Source organism: Kogia breviceps, chromosome 2 (genome assembly GCF_026419965.1).
Source record: "Kogia breviceps isolate mKogBre1 chromosome 2, mKogBre1 haplotype 1, whole genome shotgun sequence".
NCBI lineage: Eukaryota > Metazoa > Chordata > Mammalia > Artiodactyla > Physeteridae > Kogia > Kogia breviceps.
In genome coordinates, this window is record NC_081311.1 from 183,068,841 (window position 1) to 183,089,567 (window position 20,727).

The following is a 20,727-nucleotide window of genomic DNA, read 5'->3' on the forward strand; positions in this document are numbered from 1 at the left end:
ATATATGAAACAAAGAATTCATGAAATAATACTTTTCCTTCTTGCAATATTTTCTGTACTATTTTGTTCTTTTCCATCTATTAAAAGATAATTTTTGTCACATTCACTAAATCTGGTCTCAACCTGCAGTTTGAGAAATCCTGCCTCAGCAGACCCAGGGAGTATGTGGGTGGTGGGGAGGGAGAGGGGTAGAACTGCATTTTTTAATAACCCTCATATTTAAATTTGTTTGTTTGGCTTCCTCCCTCCAGGAATCAGATGACCCTGGAGACAGGGTCGGTTTTTTTGCTCTTTGCTTTTTTGCTCAGGGGGATTTTTTGCTCTTTCCTCGCTCAGCCCTCAGACTCCGGGATCAACCCAGGAAGCTATCAGGAAAAGCCAGCGGCCGGTTTAATCTCAACAGCCTGTTCCTGGTCCTTCCGGGAAGTGAGGACAGTTAAGACGCTGGCCCCCTCGGGTGGCGAACCGGCCTCCCCGTCTTGGAAGGCTCCCGGGCTGCCCAGAACTTTGCTGCACTCCTGCCGGGAATTGAGACCAAGCGAACTTAAAGTTATCCTCGAGAGTTCGCGGAAGTGCGAGGTGGGGGAGTCGCGGAAGAGGCGGCCATCGTCAGCGCTCTGTGGGTCTCCCCTAAGTCCCCCGTGCAACTTCTGGCTTGGCGTTGTCCGGCCCCTCCCCGAGCCAGGAGGCTTACAGTTGGAAAGGGTGACTTCTGCGAGTCCTTTAGGTCCTATTTGGAGGGACTGAAGACCGCGAGGAAAAGTGAGCAGTAAGGGGCCTGATCAACCTTAGTCCGGCCCGCCCTAGGCTACCGGCACCCTTGAACCCGCCCCTACTGTTTTGTCTCTGTGCAAGTTCCAGGCGCTCTGCACTCGCCATCCAAAGGCGTGGCGGCGCGAGTCATGAATCGTATGGGTGTGCTGGGCTGCGCAAGGCTGCGGTGGGCGCTGCTGGGGACGCGGATGGCTCTCCCTGGCGTCGTCTCCCACGGGGCCAGAGCCAAGGCCGCGACCCCCAGCGCCCTCCCTGCGGCCCAGGCAGCCAAGGCTCCTGGAACCGGGCCTGGCGATCGGCGGCTGCGGAGCCTGGAGGAGCTTTCAGGCCCAGGGCAGCTGCGTCTCTTATTCCAGCTGTTCGTGCAAGGCTACGTTCTGCACTTGCACCACCTCCAGGTAACCGAGCGGGGGGGCCTCGCGACCAGGGGATGTGGTGCGCACCCGGACAGAGAAGTTGGGGATGGGGAGACGTTGGACAAAAAGTGAAGGACACGTTTAGCTCATGACCGAGTGGGGCTGTGGTCATACACTGGGAATCTGTAGGGGCTATGAACTGAAATGAACAGGTCAAGGGGTTGTATGAAGCAGGAGGGCACTGGGCTAGAGGTGATTTGGGAGGCTAGGTTTAAAGTGGACAGAGGTTGAGATTCAGTCTCATCTCCTTGGCTCCTCTTTTCACACTGGGTACTCCACCCATTCTAGACTTCTTCCAATTCCTTAAGCCTAGAAAGTCCTTCCCCCCCCCTTAGGGTCTAGGAGGTTCCCTCTGCCTGAACTGTAGTCTTCACCCTTCTACTTAAACACTTATTTTTGTCTCTGTGATTTCCCTGGGCTGGGTTAGACACCTGTTATTGTGCTCCTGTAAAGCACCATCTTCTTTCTCTGTCACTTCCTCTGTGTTATATGTTTTTTAAAATTTATTTATTTTAAAATTTATTTAGTTTTGGCTGCGCTGGGTCTTTGTTGCTGTACGGAGGCTTTCTCTAGTTGCGGCGAGTGGGGGCTACTCTTTGCGGTGGGCGGGCTTCTCATTGCGGTGGCTTCTCTTGTTGCGGAGCACGGGCTCTAGGCGCGCAGGCTTCAGTAGTTGTGGCTCGGGGGCTCTAGAGAGCAGGCTCAGTAGTTGTGGCGCACGGGCTTAGTTGTTCGGCGGCATGTGGGATCTTCCCGAAGGGCTCGAACCCCTGTCCCCTGCATTGGCAGGCAGATTCTCAACCACTGTGCCGCCAGGGAAGTCCCTGTGTTATATGTTTATAAGTAATATAAATATTTCTTTAATATTGCCTTCCTGCAAGAATGTAAGCCCTGTGAGAGCAGGGATCCTCCTGTTTGGCCTGTATCTCCAAGCCTGGCACTTGTAGATGCTCAAATATTTGTTGAATCAATGAAAAGTCCATATTTTAATTGTATCCTCAGGCCACATCATTTAAAAATGAAGTGATTGATTATATGATCTAATACAACTATCAAATGCTTTCTTAATAAAATTAATATTTCAAACATTAAAAAAAATAAAGTGGACAGAGATTGGGAGAGAAGGGAGCTGTCTTGGTAATAGAATAGCACATGCAAGTGTATAAGCTGCCAGATGTTATAGAACCACTATTTATCGGTGTTGATATCTATGGTGATATCGGCTACCACAGACTTCTTCCAGAGGAAATGGCTTCTGGAGGATTACAGAGGTTTGGCGATTTGCAGGGTAAATTTCCCCCTAATGGAGAAAAAATGTCATTGCTCAGAGAGTGAAAGCAAAATCATAGACATTAAGGAAAAGGTACATTTTTGTTATTAAGAAATCAATGTCCAGTAAGAAGGTTTTATCCAGTGGAACACTGATATGAGGCAGGAATGGATGGATCGCCCACTGTCAATGGACAGAGACTGGAAAATCCAATGTTGGTTAAGCTGGAGAGGTTTTAGGAAGTGAACCGAAGAGATTCCTGTGGGATTTGTCTTTCTAATGACTATTAACAAATATTAACGCACCCACTCTACCCCAGGCATTTTTCCAAGAGCTGAGCTTCAGTGAGATGTGGCCAATACCCACATGGGGGTTAAATGCTTCTTTGGGGAAGAGGGGGAACAAGGGAGTAACCAAATCAGCAAACAGCTAATTTCAGAAAGAAAACTTGAGTGCCTTGGGAGGAGAAGCCAGTCTAGGCCTGGGGGAGGAGTGGGACCTTTGATTCGAGCATGCCATCCAGGCACATGTGTGGTTGTCACAGTGATTGACAGCAGTAGACAGGCCTTGGGCTGGGCTGATGAACAGACTGGTCACCAGGTGGCTGTGCTGGGCAGTAGTAAAAAATGAGGAGGAGGGGGCTTCTCTGGTGGCGCAGTGGTTGAGAGTCCGCCTGCCAATGCAGGGGACACGGGTTCGTGCCCCGGTCCGGGAGGATCCCACATGCCGCGGAGCGGCTGGGCCCGTGAGCCATGGCCGCCGAGCCTGCGCTCCGCAACGGGAGAGGCCACAACAGTGAGAGGCCCGCATACCGGAAAAAAAAAAAAAAAATGAGGAGGAGCTGTGGGGACTTGGGATACGACAGCCTTTGAGGAGGATATTGAAGGCCAGACTAAGGGCTCTGGTTCTTCTGAGGAGCCATGGTGAGCTATTGAGCAGGCATGGGGTGAAGATGGCCTCCAAGGGACACTGTCCAGGTTATGGTGTGTACAGTAGGATGGTTTGGACAGGAGAGGCAGAGAGGGCCTCGGGTGACAAAGGGTATGGCATTATCTGAGCCATCCTCCAGGGCAAGTTGGATTGGGAGTTAATGATGAGGAAGAAAATGACTGTGAGAGTTTGAAGGTCCAGCCCGAACACAGTTTCTCTGCACCTGCGTGGGCTGCTGCCATCTCCCCTGGGGTCTTCTCTGTTGGGTTCATGTTTCTGAGGCATGGTGGGCAGGTCACAAGGCACTTGGAGATGGTTAAAAAAAATTATTCCGTGTGTGCTCAGCTCCAAGAAACCAAGTAAGCCAAGAAACCAGAGTCCTGACAGCTTCCCCTGCTTGATTTAACCTCTAGAAATGTGAGCAGCCCAGTGAATGCCCCAAGGGTGGGGACTAAGGATTTCTCACCATTTTTCAGCGAAAGTTTATTGGGAGGTTTTGCTCAGGACTATCTCTGCAGTGGTAACTACCAAGAAATTCTCAACTGCCCTAGGAAGTGGAGGAGGAAGCAGGAGAAAGCCAGCAGTGTGTGGCCATTTATTTATTTTTCATTTTTAAAAAGATATTTATTTATTTATTTATTTGGCTGTGCCGGGTCTTAGCTGCAGCACACAGGATCACGGGATCTTCGTTGGGATCTTCATTGCGGCGTACGGGATCTTTTTAGTTGCGGCATGTGGGGTCTTTTAGTTGTGGCATGTGGGATCTAGTTCCCTGACCAGGGATGGAACCCGGGCCCCCTGCACTGGGAGCATGGAGTCCTAACCATTGGACTACCAGGGAAGTCCCTGTTTGGCCTTTTATTTTATTTTTTTAAATTAATTTACTTTTGGCTGCATTGGGTCTTCGTTGCCGTGCTTGGGCTTTCTCTAGTTGTGGCGAGCGGGGGCTACTCTTCGTTGCGGCACGCAGGCTTCTCATTGCGGTGGCTTCTCTTGTTGTGGAGCACGGGCTCTAGGCCTGTGGGCTTCAGTAGTTGTAGCATGTGGGCTCAGTAGTTGTGGCACATGGGCTTAGTTGCTCTGTGGCACATGGAATCTTCCCAAACCAGGGCTTGAACCTGTGTCTCCTGCACTGGCAGGAGGATTTTTAACCACTTCGCCTCCAGGGAAGTCCCCCTGTGTGGACTTTTAAAGGAGAGGCCGGACTAGAATTCTGCAGAGCCTCCTGGCTCCAGTCTTTGTATCCCAAAGATCTGGAATCACATGAACCTGGGCTGCTCCATGGGAAATATTTTAGCCCTTCCCACTACATGTGGCTGGTGTGAGTTAGTAAACAGCGGAGTGCTGCACATCTATAAAAGCCAGTTAATACCCCTATTGAGAAAGAGGATGCTTCCAGTGACCCATTTTGTATCAGTTCAAATCCATTTGGTTGCCACTCTCACCGGCTTAAACTATAAAGCAGCTTTATTAGTTCCTATAATGGAAAAGTCTAATAGTTGTGTGCCCTTCCGGTATAGTTTGCTCTAGTGATTCATGAGACCATCAAAGCCACAGTTCTGTTCTTCTGCAGTTCTCTTGGCTCTGCTGTCTCACAGCACTTAGTTGACTGGCTTGGGTTAATTACCCATTCCTGAATCCATCATAGTGGCCATAGGTGTACTCTAGCTTAGGCTCATGCAGGCTTACTCCTAAAGCTGGGGTTGGGAGCCCTGCCACATAAACAGGCGGCTGCTGCACAAGGAAGAGGACAGGAAATGATATAAGGACAGCTGACCATAATGTCTCCTGCACCCTCAGTTGTCAAATATTGTGTATCACACATAAAATTAATAACATCAGCTTAGGGAAGCATTGAAGGACTTTAAGGGGTTGGAGTGGGAATTAGGACATGTGAAAGCCTTGCTAGTCCATAAATGCCAGTTCCTTTCTCTTTTCTAACTAAAATAATGACAAGAGTGCTGAAAAAGTGAAATGTGAACATATGTTAAATTTATATGTAAATTTATGTAACAAATTGATATCTTTCAAAGATGTTGACCCTGAGAATGATGAGATCAGCTGTCTATTCTGTAGCTCTCATTGTGGACTACGTGGGTTGGTGACCCCTCCTGTGTATCCCTAATGCTTCCTGTACATATTTGTCATTTCATGTATCATGTTTCTTTTTTTTTATATATAGTTACAGAAATTTTTTTCTTGTGATGAGAACTTTTAAGATTTACTCTTTTAGTAACTTCCAAATATACAATACAGTATTGTTATAGTCACCATGCTGTGCATTACATTCCAGGATGTAATCTTGTAACGCCCACTTATTTATTTTATAACTGGAAGTTGTACTTTTTGACCACCTTCATGCATTTTGCCCTCCTTCCATGCCCACCTCTGGCAACCACCAATCGGTTCTCCATATGTATGAGTTTTGTTTTGGTTTGTTTAATTTTTAGATTCCACATACACATGAGATCATTCAGTATTTGTTTTTCTCTGTCTGACTTATTTCACTTAGCATAATTCCCTCAGGGTCCATCCATGTTGTTGTAAATGGCAGAATTTCCTTCTTTTTTATAGCTGAATAATATTTCTGGGTGTGTGCGCGCGCACGTCGCATTTTCTTTATACGTTCATCCATTGATGGACACTTAGGTTGCTTCCATGCTTCCATGTCTTGGCTATTGTAAATACTGCTGCAGTGAACATGGGGGTCCATTTATCTTTCTGAGTTTAGTGTTTTCATTTTCTTTGGATAAATGCTCAGAAGTGGGACTGAGGGATCATATGGTAGTTCTATTTTTAATTTTTTGAGAAACCACCATACTGTTTTTCATAGTAGCTGCACCAATTTACATTCCCACCAACAGTGCACGAGGGTTCTCTTTTCTCTACATCCTTGCCAACTCTTATTTTTTTGTCTTTTAGCCCTTCTAACGGTGCAAGGTGATATCTCATTGTAGTTTTGATTTGCATTTCCCTGGTGACTAGTGATGTTGAGTACCTTTTCATTTACCTGTTGGCCATCTGTATGTCTTCTCTGGAAAAATGTCAAATCAGATCCTCTGCCCGTATTTTAGTTGGATTTTGTTTGTTTTACTATTGAGTTATATGAGTTCTTCATATATTTTGGATATTAACCCTTATCAGATATATGATTTACAAATATTTACTCCCATTTGGTAGGTTGTCTTTTCATTTTGTTGATGGTCTCCTTTGCTGTGCAGAAGCTATTTAGTTTAATGTAGTCCTGCTTATTTATTTTTGCTTTTGTTATCTTTGCTTTTGGTGTCAAATTCAAAAAATCATCATCGAGACTGCTGTCAAGGAGCTTACCACCTATGTTTTCTTCTGGGGTTTTTATGGTTTCAGGTCTTAAGTTCAAGTCTTTAATCCATTTTGAGTTAATTTTTGTGTATGGTGTAAGATAGTAATCCAATTTCATTCTTTTGCATGTGGCTATCCAGTTTTCCCAACACCATTTATTGAAGAGGCTGTCCTTTCTCCATTATATATTCTTTGCTCCCTTGTCATAAATTAATTTACCATATATGTGTGGGTTTATTTCTGAGCTTTCTATTCTGTTCCACTGATCTATATGTGTGTTTATGCCAATACCACACTGTTTTGATTACTATAGCTTTGTAATATAGATTGAAATCAGGAAACATGATGCCTCCAGCTTTGTTCTCCTTTCTCAAGATTGCTTTGGCTATTCGGAGTCATTTTCAGTTCCATACAAATTTTAGGATTGTTTATTTATTTCTGTGAAAAATGCCATTGGAATTTTAGTAGGAATTGCATTGAATCTGTAGATTGCTTTGGGTAGTATGGACATTTTAACAGTAGTAATTCTTCCCATCCATGAGCATGGAGTATCTTCCCATTTATTTGTGTCTTCTTTAATTTCTTTCTTCAATGTCGTGGTTTTCAGTGTACAGGTCTTTTACCTCTTTGGTTAAATTTATTCCTGGGCATTTTATTCTTTTTGATACAGTCATAAATGGGAGAGTTTTCTTAATTTCTCTTTCTGATAGTTTGTTATTAGTGAAAAGAAATAAACTGATTTTTGTATTTTGATTTTGTATCCTGCAAGTTTACTGAATTCATTTATTAGTTCTAACAGTTGTTTTGGTGGAGTCTTTAGGGTTTTCGATATATAGTATCATGTCATCTGCAGATAGTGATGGTTTTACCTCTTCTTTTCTGATTTGGATGCTTTTTTTTCCCCCTGGCCTAATTGCTCTCTCTAGGACTTCTGATACTATGTTGAATAAAAGTGGCAAGAGTGGCCATCCTTGTCTTTTTCCTGATCTTACAGGAAAAGCCTTCAGCTTTTTAACATTGACTATGATGTTAGCTATGAGCTTGTCATATGCCTTTATTATGTTAAGGTTCATTCTCTCTATACCCAGTTTTTTTTCCTAGCTTATTTATTTATTTATTTATTTATTTATTTATTTATTTATTTATTTATGGCTGCATTGGGTCTTTGTTGCTGCACATGGGCTTTCTCTAGTTGCAGTGAGCAGCAGCTACTGTTTGTTGCAGTGTGGGGACTTCTCATTGTGGTGGCTTCTCTTGTTGCAGAGCACAGGCTCTAGGCGCATGGGCTTCAGTAGTTGTGGCTTGTGGGCTCTAGAGCGCAAGCTCAGCAGTTGTGGCACACGGGCTTAGTTGCTCCGCAGCATGTGGACCTTCCCGGACCAGGGCTCAAACCCATGACCCCTGCATTAGCAGGTGGATTCTTAACAAATGCACCACCAGGGAAGCCCCATACCCAGTTTTATGAGAGTTTTTATCATAAATGGTTGTGGAATTTTGTCAAATGCTTTCTCTGCATCTATTGAGATGATCTTATGATTTTTATCCTTCATTTTATTATATGTTGTATTACATTGATTGATTTGCAGTTGTTGAACCATCCTTTCATACCTGGAATGAATCCCTCTTGATCATGATGAATGTTTTTGTTGTTTGTATGTTTGTTTGTTGTTTTTTATGTATTGTTGAATTTGGTTTGCTTATATTTTATTGAAGATTTTTTTCATTTATGTTCATCAGGGATATTGGCCTGTATTTTCTTTTCTTGTACTGTCCTTGTCTGGTTTTAGTATTAGGGAAATTCCAGCCTCATAAAATGGGTTTGGAATTGTCCCCTCCCCTTATTTTTCTTTGTTTTTTTTGGAAGAGTTTGAGAAAGTTTAGTATTAATTCTTCTTTAAAATATTTGGTAGAATTCACCAGTGAAGCCATTTGGTATTTGACTTTTATTTGTTAGGAGGTTTTGGTGACTGATTCAGTCTTTATACTAATAATTGATCTGCTCAGATTTTCTGTTTCTTCATGCTTCAGTCTTGGTATAATGTATGTTTCTAGGAATTGATCCATTTCTTCTAGGTTGTTCAATTTGTTGGCATATAATTGTTCACAATAGTCTCTTGTGATCCTTTGTGTTTCTGTGGTATCAGTTGTAACGTCTCTTCTTTCATTTCCGATTTTATTTATCTGAGTCCTCTTTTTTTCTTGGTGAGTCTAGCTAAAGGTTTGTTTATTTTGTTTAACTTTTTAAAAAGCCATCTCTTAGTTTCAGTGATCTTTTCTATTGTCTTTTTAGCCTCTGATTTATTTCTGCTCAGATCTTTGTTATTTCCTTCCTTCTACTAACTTTTTAAAATTAATTTTTATTGGAGTATAGTTGTTTTACAATGCTGTGTTAGTTTCTGCTGTACAGCAAAGTGAATTAGCTATACATGTACATATATCCCCTCTTTTTTGGATTTCCTTCCCATTTAGGTCACCACAGAGCATTGAGTAGAGTTCCCTGTGCTAAACAGTATGTTCTCATTAGTTATCTATTTTATACATGGTATCAATAGTGTATATTTGTCAATCCCAATCTCCCAATTCATCCCCCAGCCCTTTCCCCCTTGATATCCATACTTTTGTTCTCTACGTCTGTCTACTTCTTTCTGCTTTGCAAATAAAATTATCTATACTATTTTTCTAGAGTCCACATATATGCATTAATATATGGTATTTGTTTTTCTCTTTCTGACTTACTCCACTCTGTATGACAGACTCTAGGTCCATCCACGTCTCTGCAAATGACCTAATTTCATGCCTTTTTGTGGCTGAGTAATATTCCATTGTATATATGTACCATACCTTCTTTATCCATTCCTCTGTTTGATGGGCATTTAGGTTGCTTCCATGTCCTGGCTATTGTAAATAGTGCTGCAATGAACATTGGGGTGCATGTGTCTTTTTGAATTATGGTTTTCTCTGGATATATACCCAGTAGTAGAATTGCTGGGTCATATGGTAGTTCTATTTTTAGATTTTTAAGGAAACTCCATACTGTTCTCCATAGTGACCATATGAATTTACATTCCCACCAACAGTGTAAGAGGGTTCCCTTTTCTCCACACCCTCTCCAGCATTTGTTGCTTGTAGATTTTTTGATGATGGTCATTCTGACCAGCGTGAGGCGATACCTCACTGTATTTTTTTTTTTTTTTTTTTTTGCGTTACGCGGGCCTCTCACTGTTGTGGCCTCTCCTGTAGCAGAGCACAGGCTCCGGATGCTCAGGCTCAGCAGCCATGGCTTACAGGCCCAGCCGTTCCACGGCATGTGGGATCTTCCCGGACCAGGGCATGAACCCGTGTCCCCTTCATTGGCAGGCGGACTCTCAACCACTGCGCCACCAGGGAAGCCCCCTCATTGTAGTTTTGATTTGCATTTCTCTAATAATTAGTGATGTGATGTTGAGCATCTTTTCATGTGTTTGTTGCCCATCTGTATGTCTTCTTTGGAGAAATGTCTATTTAGGTCTTCCAGCCATTTTTTGATAGGGGTGTTTGTTTTTTTGATATTGAGCTGCATGAGCTGCTTGTATATTTTGGAGATTAATCCTTTGTCAGTTGCTTCATTTGCAAATATTTTTCTCCCATTCTGAGGGTTGTCTTTTCATCTTGTTTATGGTTCCTTCTATGAACTTTGAGGTTAATATGTCCTCCTTTTTCTAGTTCCTTGAGGTGTAAAGTTAGGTTATTCAAGATCTTTCTCTCTCTCTCTTTCTTTCTTATTTTTTTTAATCTTTCTTATTTCTTAATGTAGGCATTTATTGCTGTGAACTTCCTTCTTGGAACTACTTTTGATGCTTCCCATAAGTTTTGGCTTTTGCCATTCTTTGCATCCTTTCCGTGAAGCCTCCATTCCCACCCTCCAATGGACATCAGCATCAAAGGCCAGATGATCCGTGACCTTCTGAACCTGGCAGGCTTTTTTTGCCCAGCGCAGAGGATATCGCTTCCAGCTCTAGCAGCTCCAGCAGCTCCACCACCAGGTCAGCCTCCTTGCTTGTCTGCAGCTCAGCTGGCAGCACGAGCAGCCCCATAGAGACTCTGGGAAGGGGTGGTGTCAGGGTGCTCCCTCCTGCTTGGTCTCCCTTGCTGCTTGATCTGCCCTGACAATCTATCCATGCACACTGCCATGTCAGTGCCCCTAAAAGCCTGTTTGCGTAATTGCTTCCCTGCTCAGGAATCCCTACAGGTCCTGGGGAATCAGCTTTAAATTCCTCAAGCAGATGTTCGAGGCCCCAGCCTCCTTTTCCCAGGCACCCCTCACTTTAAGTTTTGCTATGTTGTGTTTTCCATTTTCATTCATCTTTAGTATTTTTTTAAATTTCTCTTTTGATTTCTTCTTTGACCTAGTGGTTGTTCAGTAGCATGTTGTTTAATATCCATATATCTGTGAATTTTCCAGATTTCTTTTTGCAGTTGATGTCTCTTTTTAAAAATTAATTAATTAATTAATTAAATTATTTCTGGCTGCATTGGGTCTTTGTTGCTGTGCATGGGCTTTCTCTGGTTGCAGCAAGTGGGGGCTACTCTTCATTGCAGTGTGCAGGCTTCTCATTATGGTGGCTTTTCTTGTTGCAGAACACGGGCTCTAGGTGCACAGGCTTCAGTAGTTGTGGCACGCAGGCTCAGTAGTTGTGGCTCGTGGGCTCTAGAGCACAGGCTCAGTAGTTGTGGTGCATGGGATTAGTTGCTCCATGGCATGTTGGATCTTCCCGGACCAGGGCTCAAACCTGGTGTGTCCCCTGCATTGGCAGGTGGATTCTTACCCACTGCGCCACCAGGGAAGTCTTTGCAGTTGATTTCTAGTTTTGTACAATTGTGTGGGAAAAGATGCCTGATTGGATTTCAGTCTTCTTAAATTTATTAAGTTTTGTTTTGTGGCCTAACATTTGCTGTATCCTGGAGAATGTTCCATGTGTGCTTGAAAAGAATGTATTCTGTTGCTTTGGGGTAGAATATTCTGTATATGTCTGTTAAGTTCATCTGGTGTAATGTGTCATTTAAGGCCAATGTTTCTGTATTGATTTTCTGTGTGGATGATGAAGTGGGGTATTAAAGTCTCCTCCTATTATTATATTGTTATCTATTTCTCCCTTTAAGTCTGTCACATATTTAAGGGCACGTGTTTCTTACCATTACCTGTTTATGTAGCTTAGAGATTGGGCTGTGAACCTCTGAGGGCCTATGTCTTTCCCAGCTCTGTGTCCCCCAGCACCAGGCACAGTTCTGGGTACAGGGGAGGTTCTTGATAATGTTTGATGAATGAATACATTTCATGTACCAGTCAAAGGGCTATGGGTGGTACTGAGCAGTAGCTACATCTAGTGGTAAACTTCTTTGTGAGATTCTTCTCAGCTCCCTGATCTGAGTTGTTTGACATAAGATAGAGTGAAAAAGAGACAGTGAGGGAGGTGGGCAGATTGATCAAGCTGGCCATCAGGTCTTAGCTTTCTAGGTTCAGAAACTAAATTTTGTCAGTTCATTCAGCATGGGTAGACTATTGGGGACTGACCCATATTGGCCAAACACACAGAAACAAATTGCGGATTGGAGTATTTATTTACAAAAGTTAGCCCTCCCAGGGACCTTATACCCCATCACATAGAAGCCCCCTATTCTAGTTATTCCTACCTAACAAACTATACCAAAACATAGTGGCTTAAAACAACATTTTGTTATACTCATGATTTTGTGAGTCAGGAATTTGGGCAGTGCACATCAAAAATGGCTTATCTCTGCTTCACAGTGGAGTGGGGCTTTAGTTTGAATGGCTGAAGATGGATGGGATGGCTCAAGTGGGGCCATATGTTTAGGTCTCAGGTCTGGTTTTTGGCTGGCTTCCTTAGCTTTTCTCCATGTCATATCTGCTGGGGCTGGAATTTCCAAGATGGCTTCTTCAATTGCATGTTGGATGCCTGGGCTGGTTTGGCCAGAATGGCTATTTCTTTCACCACATGGCTAACCTGGGCTTCCTCACAGCATGGGGGTCTCTGCATAGTCAGACTTCTTACAGGTGCTGGTTTCCCCCAGAGTGAATATTCCAAGAGATAGAAAGTGGAAGTTGCCAGTTTCTTAAATTCTGGTTCTGGAAACTGGCATAGCATCATTCCTGCTGTATTCTACACATCAAAGCAGTTACAAGGCCCACCCAGATTCTAGAGAAGAAGATGTAGACCTGACCTATTAATGGGAGAGATGTCAAAAAATATGTGGCCTTCTTTAATACACCTAACCTCTTCCTAGAATCCATGTACCTAGGGAGAGAAATTAGTAACTACATTAGTGGACTGCTTGATGTGCAGGGACCCCAGAACTAAAGCAGTAAAATTGTATGGAAAAAAATTTCATCTAGGCCTTGGAGAAACCTGGTTGAAGGTGCTTCTCTGGTGCCTGTCCATTAGATTAAGTATCTCTCTCTCTTGAGAGATAAATAATGCCTATTTTTGCTCTTTGGCTCCTTCTTCTGGGTTTTGTAATGGCCACTCCCATCCTGTTAACACATTCTTCCATCAGTTTGGCTAATACCATTGATTAGATGGATTTTCTTTCCCAGTACTAATGTTACCATCAAGCCTTCCAGAGATTATCCTCCAGTTACCTTGACTTGGCTTGAGTGTTTTTCAGTCTCATTTGGCACATGTTTACAGATTGTCCTTGAGACTCAGGTGGAATATAATGTAGTGCTTTAAAGCCTCAGGGATGGGAAATTTGAAACTAGGTATTAGGGTATAAAGTGTGAGTCATACCAACTTAGCAAATGCACTGCCAGAATTTTTATCTTACAGATAAAATTTGTGGTCAAAGAAATATTACACACTTTTCAAGATAGCAATATTTCTGATTGGGAAACGTTAGAATGACTTACATATCCCAGTAGGGAACTAATTAAATAAATTACAGTACATTCATACAATGGAATTTTACAGAGCCATTAAAAATAAAAGGGGCAGGGCTTCCCTGGTGGCGCAGTGGTTGAGAGTCCGCCTGCCGATGCAGGGGACACGGGTTTGTGCCCTGGTCCAGGAAGATCCCACATGCCGTGGAGTGGCTGGGCCTGTGAGCCATGGCTGCTGAGCCTGCGCGTCCAGAGCCTGTGCTCCTCAATGGGAGAGGCCACAACAGTGAGAGGCCCGCATCCCGCAAAAAAAATAAAATAAAAAATAAAATAAAATAAATGGGGCAGATCTATGTGTATTAATATGAATTGCTTGGTAAGAGATGGGAAGAAAGTAAGGTGCAAAACTATATAATATGCCATCATTTGTGGATAAAAAGTATGAGGGGTATATTCATAGATAGATAGATAGATAGATAGATAGATAGATAGATAGATAGATAGATAGATAGATAGATTTGTATGTGCATAAAATATCCCTGGGAGGACACACAAGAAATTGGTAATGATGATTGCCTCTCTGTAGAGGTCTTGGAGTCTGGAGATGAGAGTTAGGAGGAAGACTTACTTTAAAAAAAAAAAAACATTTATTTATTTATTTATTTTTGGCTGCTTTGGGTCTTCATTCTGCACGCAGGCTTTCTCTAGTTGTGGTGAGCTGGGTCTACTCTTCGTTGCGGTGAGCAGGCTTCTCATTGCGGTGGCTTCTCTTGTTGCAGAGCACGGGCTCTAGCCACGTGGGCTTCAGCAGTTGTGACACGCGGTCTCAGTAGTTGTGGCACATGGGCTTAGTTGCTCTGCGGCATGTGGGATCTTCCTGGACCAGAGCTCGAACCCATGTCCCCTGCATTGGCAGGTGGATTCTTAACCACTGCACCACCAGGGAAGTCCCAAGACTTACTTTATATTGCAAGACTCCTATGGACCTCCACCAGAGTTTCCTCTGGCTTCATCCTGCCTATGCATAGTTCACCATCTTTTTGGTCTTTTTGTACCCTTTGCATTTTAACAGTGTACATATATATTGCCTTTTACAATTTTAAAAACAACAACAAAAGAATGGTGAGCAAGAGATAAAGCATGGCTGACCTAGTGCTTCCTGGTCCAGCATAATATTTTGAGATCTTCTGATGGCCTTTCCTCTTGTACCCCTGTTTGGCTCTGGGTCCTTACTTTTGATGTCCACTTCTGAATCTGCATCCTCTTTTTAGCTCTGCATCCATTGCTGGTCATCTCCTCCTTGTTCTTGAATACCCTCATTGTTCCAGTCCAGACCATCCCAGCTTGCAGGCAAAGGTGCACAGCTTACTGAGGTTTGCCTCTGGGTGTGTGAGGGGTGCAGTTTGGGGGTGCTGCTTCTGTTTTCCTAACAGCCTCTCTGAGGGCGTCCCAGGCAAGGCCTTTTCTTGGATTACCCTTAGAGCTGCCTCTACTCTCAGCCCATTGTTTCTCTCTGGTACAAAATCAGAGGAAAATTCTTACTGTCCACCTATCTGGTACATATCTTTGTAACTTTGTGACAGTGCTTCTGTCTTGCATAAAAGCAGACATTTTTATAAATATTGAAGTAATGGCTGCACACATGCACAAAAAAATTTTTTTGCAGCTTTGTTTGTAAAATCAAAAATTCAGTAACATGTTAAATGCCCATCAGCAGGATAAATAGATTGTGACATATTCTTACAATGGAACACTATGCAATAGTCATAATGAATGCACAAACTTTTTATATCTCAGTATAGAACTTGGCAGGGGGAGGGATAAAGTAGAAGCTTGGAATTAACAGATATACACTACTATATATAAAATGGGTAAACAGCAAGGACCTACTGTATAGCACAGGGAACTGTATTCAATATCTTGTGATAACCTCTATGAGAAAAGAATCTGAGTTATTATATATAACTGAATCACTTTGCTGTACACCAGAAACTAACAGAACAGTGTAAATCAACTATACTTCAATAAAAAAATTAGAACTCAGAACCAAAGTTGAGTATAGAATGATATGTACTGCAGAATACTATTTCTATAAATTAACAACCACATGAAAATAATATGGGTTATCATTGTGATGTAGTAAAATTATATAAATATTGAAAGAAAGAGCACATTTCAAATTCAAGATAGTGGTTGCTCTGGGGAGGGAGGGCAAAGGGAAAGATAAGAAGAGGACTTTGAATCTGAAATGTTTTCTTTTCTTTTTTTTTTTTTTGTTGACGTATTTTTTTAACATCTTTATTGGAGTATAATTGATTTACAATGATGTTAGTTTCTACTTTATAACATGGTGAATCAGCTATACATATACCTATATCTCCATATCCCCTCCCTCTTGCGTCTCCCTCCCACCCTCCTTAACCCACCCCTCTAGGTGGTCACAAAGCACTGAGTTGATCTCCCTCTGCTATGCGGCTACTTCCCACTAACTATCTATTTTATGAAATGTTTTCATTTTTTAAAAAGATTTGAAGCAAATATGACAAATATTAACAGTTCTTAATTCTGGAGGGAGGGTACATGGGTGTTTATAATGTTATTTTCTTTAATTATCCACATTAAAATCTTCATTAAAAAATATAAGTAATTCTGCTCATCATGAGTTCAAATGGTGCCTCTGGCTTGGTCTGATCTTAGAGAAGAGCATTCAAGACAAGGTTCAGAGCAAGGAGAACTTGGGAATGCTGTTAGTTATTTAGCACCCTCTGTCACTTGGAAATATGAATTCCTCTTGTTGAGGGGGTTGGGGCTACACTCCTGTTGACACTTGGACAGCACTGAGTCATGGCTGTGTCAGCTGGATTCCTCTTCACCTTTGACCCTGAATGATGCCTTCTTTCTGGCATTGGTCAGTGTAGGCAAGAGAGGCCTGTGCTTGAAGTTACATCTCTCCTTCTGTTTATCCACCTGATGGCTGCCAGCTTTTTGTGCCAGGTTTGTTGACACTGGCAAAACAGTACTTGGTATTTGTGAGTTCACTTTTGTCCTCAGGACTATTTCCTTGCTGTTTTAGTGTTGTTTTTCTGTTCTGAGAGGCTCCTTAAGGAACCCACTATCAGTAAACCAAACAGAGCTCTAAGTAGGAGAATAGAACATCGCAATGCAGTATCAATTTTTTTGAGGGGAGATTTTAGATGATTTTAATGTTTTTTTTTTCTTGTAACAACTTTATTGAGATATAATCACATACCATACAACTCACCCATTGAACAATTAAGTGGTTTTTAGTATATTCACAGAGTTGTGCAACCACCACCACATCAATTTTAGAATATTTTAATCACCCCAGAAAGAAACCTCATACTCTTTAGCAGGAACTCCCCGTTCCCCATTCCCTCATCAGTCCCTGGCAACCACTAATCTACTTTCTGTCTCCATGGATTTGCCTGTCATGGACATTTCATATAAATGGACCCATTCAATATGCAATCTACTGTGAAAGCCTTCTTTTACTTAGCATGATGCTTTCAAGGTTCATCCATGTTGTATGGATGAACATACATACAACAGTATGACACATCCATACTGACATGTGTCAGTACTTTATTCCTTTTTAATGGATGAATAATATTTCATCATAAGGATATACCCCACTTTCTTCATCCATCCATCTGCTGATGATACTTGCATTGTTTCCACTTTTTGGCTTAGTGTTATATTTTGAGTTCTTAAGGTCCACACAACTGTCAAAGATAAGCACAGTTGGGCATTAGTTAAAATGGTGAAAACAGATTTTATGCAGGAACTACTGACAGTAGGGGAAAGAGATTAACCCCTTTCCAATTTGTGCAGAGGTGACTGGCGTTTTATTTATTTTTTTTTTATTTTTTATTTTTTTGTGGTACGCGGGCCTCTCACTGTTGTGGCCTCTCCCATTGCGGAGCACAGGCTCCGGACGCGCAGGCTCAGTGGCCATGGCTCACTGGCCCAGCCGCTCCACAGCATGTGGGATCTTCCCAGACTGGGGCACGAACCCGTGTCCCCTGCATCGGCAGGCTGATTCTCAACCACTGTGCCACCAGGGAAGCCCATGACTGGCGTTTTAAAGGGAGAGTGAGGGAGTTGGGTGTGGGATGGCAGGGGCTTGAAAAGAGTCAGGGAAGTGAAAAATGACAAAAAGCAGGAATTGGAGTGGGGGTTGGTCCATGTGAAACTCATTTGGGTTTGCTAACTGGTGCTTATCTTATTGATAAGCACCCTTCCACGGAGACTGGGAGACAGGGGCCATATCTTCAGATGATGGCTGGAACAAACAGGACATTCCTTGGCAGCCTTGAGTTTTCTCAAGTAGGCACTTTAAGGAGGGTTTCATCCTAGGGATGAAGGTCACTCTAGGGATGTGACTTTGAGCTGTTAGAAACTATGTTAGTGTGTTCAAGTCTTTAAAGGCCAATGTTGGTGCAACAAAAAGAATAAAATACCTAGGAATAAACCTACCTAAGGAGACAAAAGACCTGTATGCGGAAAACTATAAGACACTGATGAAAGAAATTAAAGATGATACAAACAGATGGAGAGATATACCATGTTCTTGGATTGGAAGAATCAACATTGTGAAAATGACTATACTACCCTAAGCAATCTACACATTCAATGCAATCCCTATCAAACTATCAATGGCATTTTTCACAGAACTAGAACAAAAAATTTAACAATTTATATGGAAACACAAAAGACCCCAAATAGCCAAAGCAATCTTGAGAAAGAAAAACGGAGCTGGAGGAATCAGGCTCCTGGAATTCAGACTATATTACAAAGCTACAGTAATCAAGACAGTATGGTACTGGCACAAAACCAGAAAAACAGATCAATGGAACAGAATAGAAAGCCCAGAGATAAACCCATGCACATATGGTCACCTTATCTTTGATAAAGGAGGGAAGGATATACAGTGGAGAAAAGACAGCCTCTTCAATAAGTGGTGCTGGGAAAATTGGACAGCTACATGTAAAAGAATGAAATTAGAATACTCCCAAACATCATACACAAAAATAAACTCAAAATGGATTAAAGACCTAAATGTAAGGCCAGACACTATAAAACTCTTGGAGGAAAACATAGGCAGAATGCTCTATGACATAAATCACAGCAAGATCCTTTTTGACCCACCTCCCAGAGAAATGGAAATAAAAATAAAAATAAACAAATGGGACCTAATGAAACTTAAAAGCTTTTGCATGGCAAAGGAAGCCATAAACAAGATGAAAAGACAACCCTCAGAATGGGAGAAAATATTTGCAAATGAAGCAACTGACAAAGGATTAATATCCAAAATTTACAAGCAGCCCATGCAGCTCAATATCCAAAAAACAAACAACCCAATCCAAAAATGGGCAGAAAACCTAAATAGACATTTCTCCAAAGAAGATATACAGATTGCCAACAAATACATGAAAGGATGCTCAATATCACTAATCATTAGAGAAATGCAAATCAAAACTACAATGATGTATCACCTCACACCAGTCGGAGTGACCATCATCAAAAAATCTACAAACCATGAATGCTGGAGAGGGTGTGGAGAAAAGGGAAGCATCTTGCACTGTTGGTGGGAATGTAAATTGATACAGCCACTATGGAGCACAGTATGGAGGTTCCTTAAAAAACTAAAAGGAAAACTACCATACGACCCAGCAATCTCACTACTGTGCATATACCCTGAGAAAACCATTATTCAAAAAGAGTCATGTACCACAATGTTCATTGCAGCTCTATTTACAATAACCAGGACATGGAAGCAACCTAAGTGTCCATCGACAGATGAATTGATGAAAAAGATGTAGCACACATATACAATGGAATATTACCCAGCCATAAAAAGAAACGAAACTGAGTTATTTGTAGTGAGGTGGATGGACCTAGAGTCTGTCATACAGAGTGAAGTAAGTCAGAAAGAGAAAAACAAATACCATATGCTAACACACATATATGGAATCTAAAAAAAAAAAAAAAAAAAAAAAAAAAAATATATATATATATATATATATATATATATATATATATATATATATATATATATATGGTTCTGAAGAACCTCAAGGCAGGACAGGAATAAAGACACAGACGTAGAGAATGGACTTGAGGACATGGGAGGGGGGGTAAGCTGGGACGAAGTGAGAGAGTGGCATGGACATATATACACTACCAAATGTAAAATAGATAGCTAGTGGGAAGCAGCCGCATAGCAAAGGGAGATCAGCTGGGTGCTTTGTGACCACCTAGAGGGGTGGGATAGGGAGGGTGGGAGGGAGATGCAAGAGGGAGGACATATGGGGATATATGTATATGTATAGCTTATTCACTTTGTTATAAAGCAGAAACTAACACACGATTGTAAAGCAATTATACTCCAATAAAGATGTTAAAAAATATATTCTGAAACATGTACAAACTATAAAAAAACAAACAACAGCAAACAAACGGCCAATGTTGGGGCTTCGTTGACAAGAGGGCTGAGGAGCCTGACTAGAATTTGGTAAAGGAGAATCTTTATCATAACCTACAGCTGTGTTTCCTAAATTTGTTTAGGTCCCCAACCCTTTGAAAATCTGAAAGCTATGGTACTTCTCTGCAGCAGAAATTTGTGTATATGCACAGCATATTGCATAGGATTTCAGCTCTCCATCCCCTCCACCCCCCAGCCTGTCTGCACACCCAGGCTACCACCTCTCGCCCTGGAGGTGGATTAGTGTGTTCTAGGCACTATACCTAGAATTTGGGTAATGGTTGCCAGGAGCTGCTTTGTGTTATCTACCTTAACATATAGGCGAGCCACAGAGTACCTTTGGAATCAATTAGTGGTATAATTCCCTTGTTTAACTGATGAGAAGATGTCAAGCTCACACATACAAGAAAAGGCAAGGCTGAGGCCTGACTGATTCAATCAGTAAAGCTATAACAGCCACTTTTAGATTTAGACATTTTATTGCTCACATAGTGAAAGGATGAGAGAGGCAAAGGCACCCGCTCGCTGTGATGCTGTGCCACACCTTCGAAGGACAACCCTGAAACTCTTCCAGTCAGATGACTGCACTGCGAGTTGCAGGGTACACTGTTGCTGAGGAGACCCTTCTAGACTGTAG

The 20,727-nt window shown here is 42.1% G+C and overlaps 1 protein-coding gene across 1 annotated transcript in view; it reads left to right on the forward strand.

Moving 5' to 3' along the window:
- The first annotated feature begins 251 nt into the window (after nucleotides 1-251).
- Nucleotides 252-20,727, forward strand: part of CYP27A1 (cytochrome P450 family 27 subfamily A member 1) — a 48,759-nt gene continuing 28,283 nt past the window's right edge. Inside the window, exon 1 of the mRNA XM_059052127.2 lies at nucleotides 252-1,172. Coding sequence (XP_058908110.1) covers nucleotides 903-1,172 — 270 coding nt within the window. The 5' untranslated portion in view covers nucleotides 252-902. The remainder of the gene's footprint in view (nucleotides 1,173-20,727) is intronic.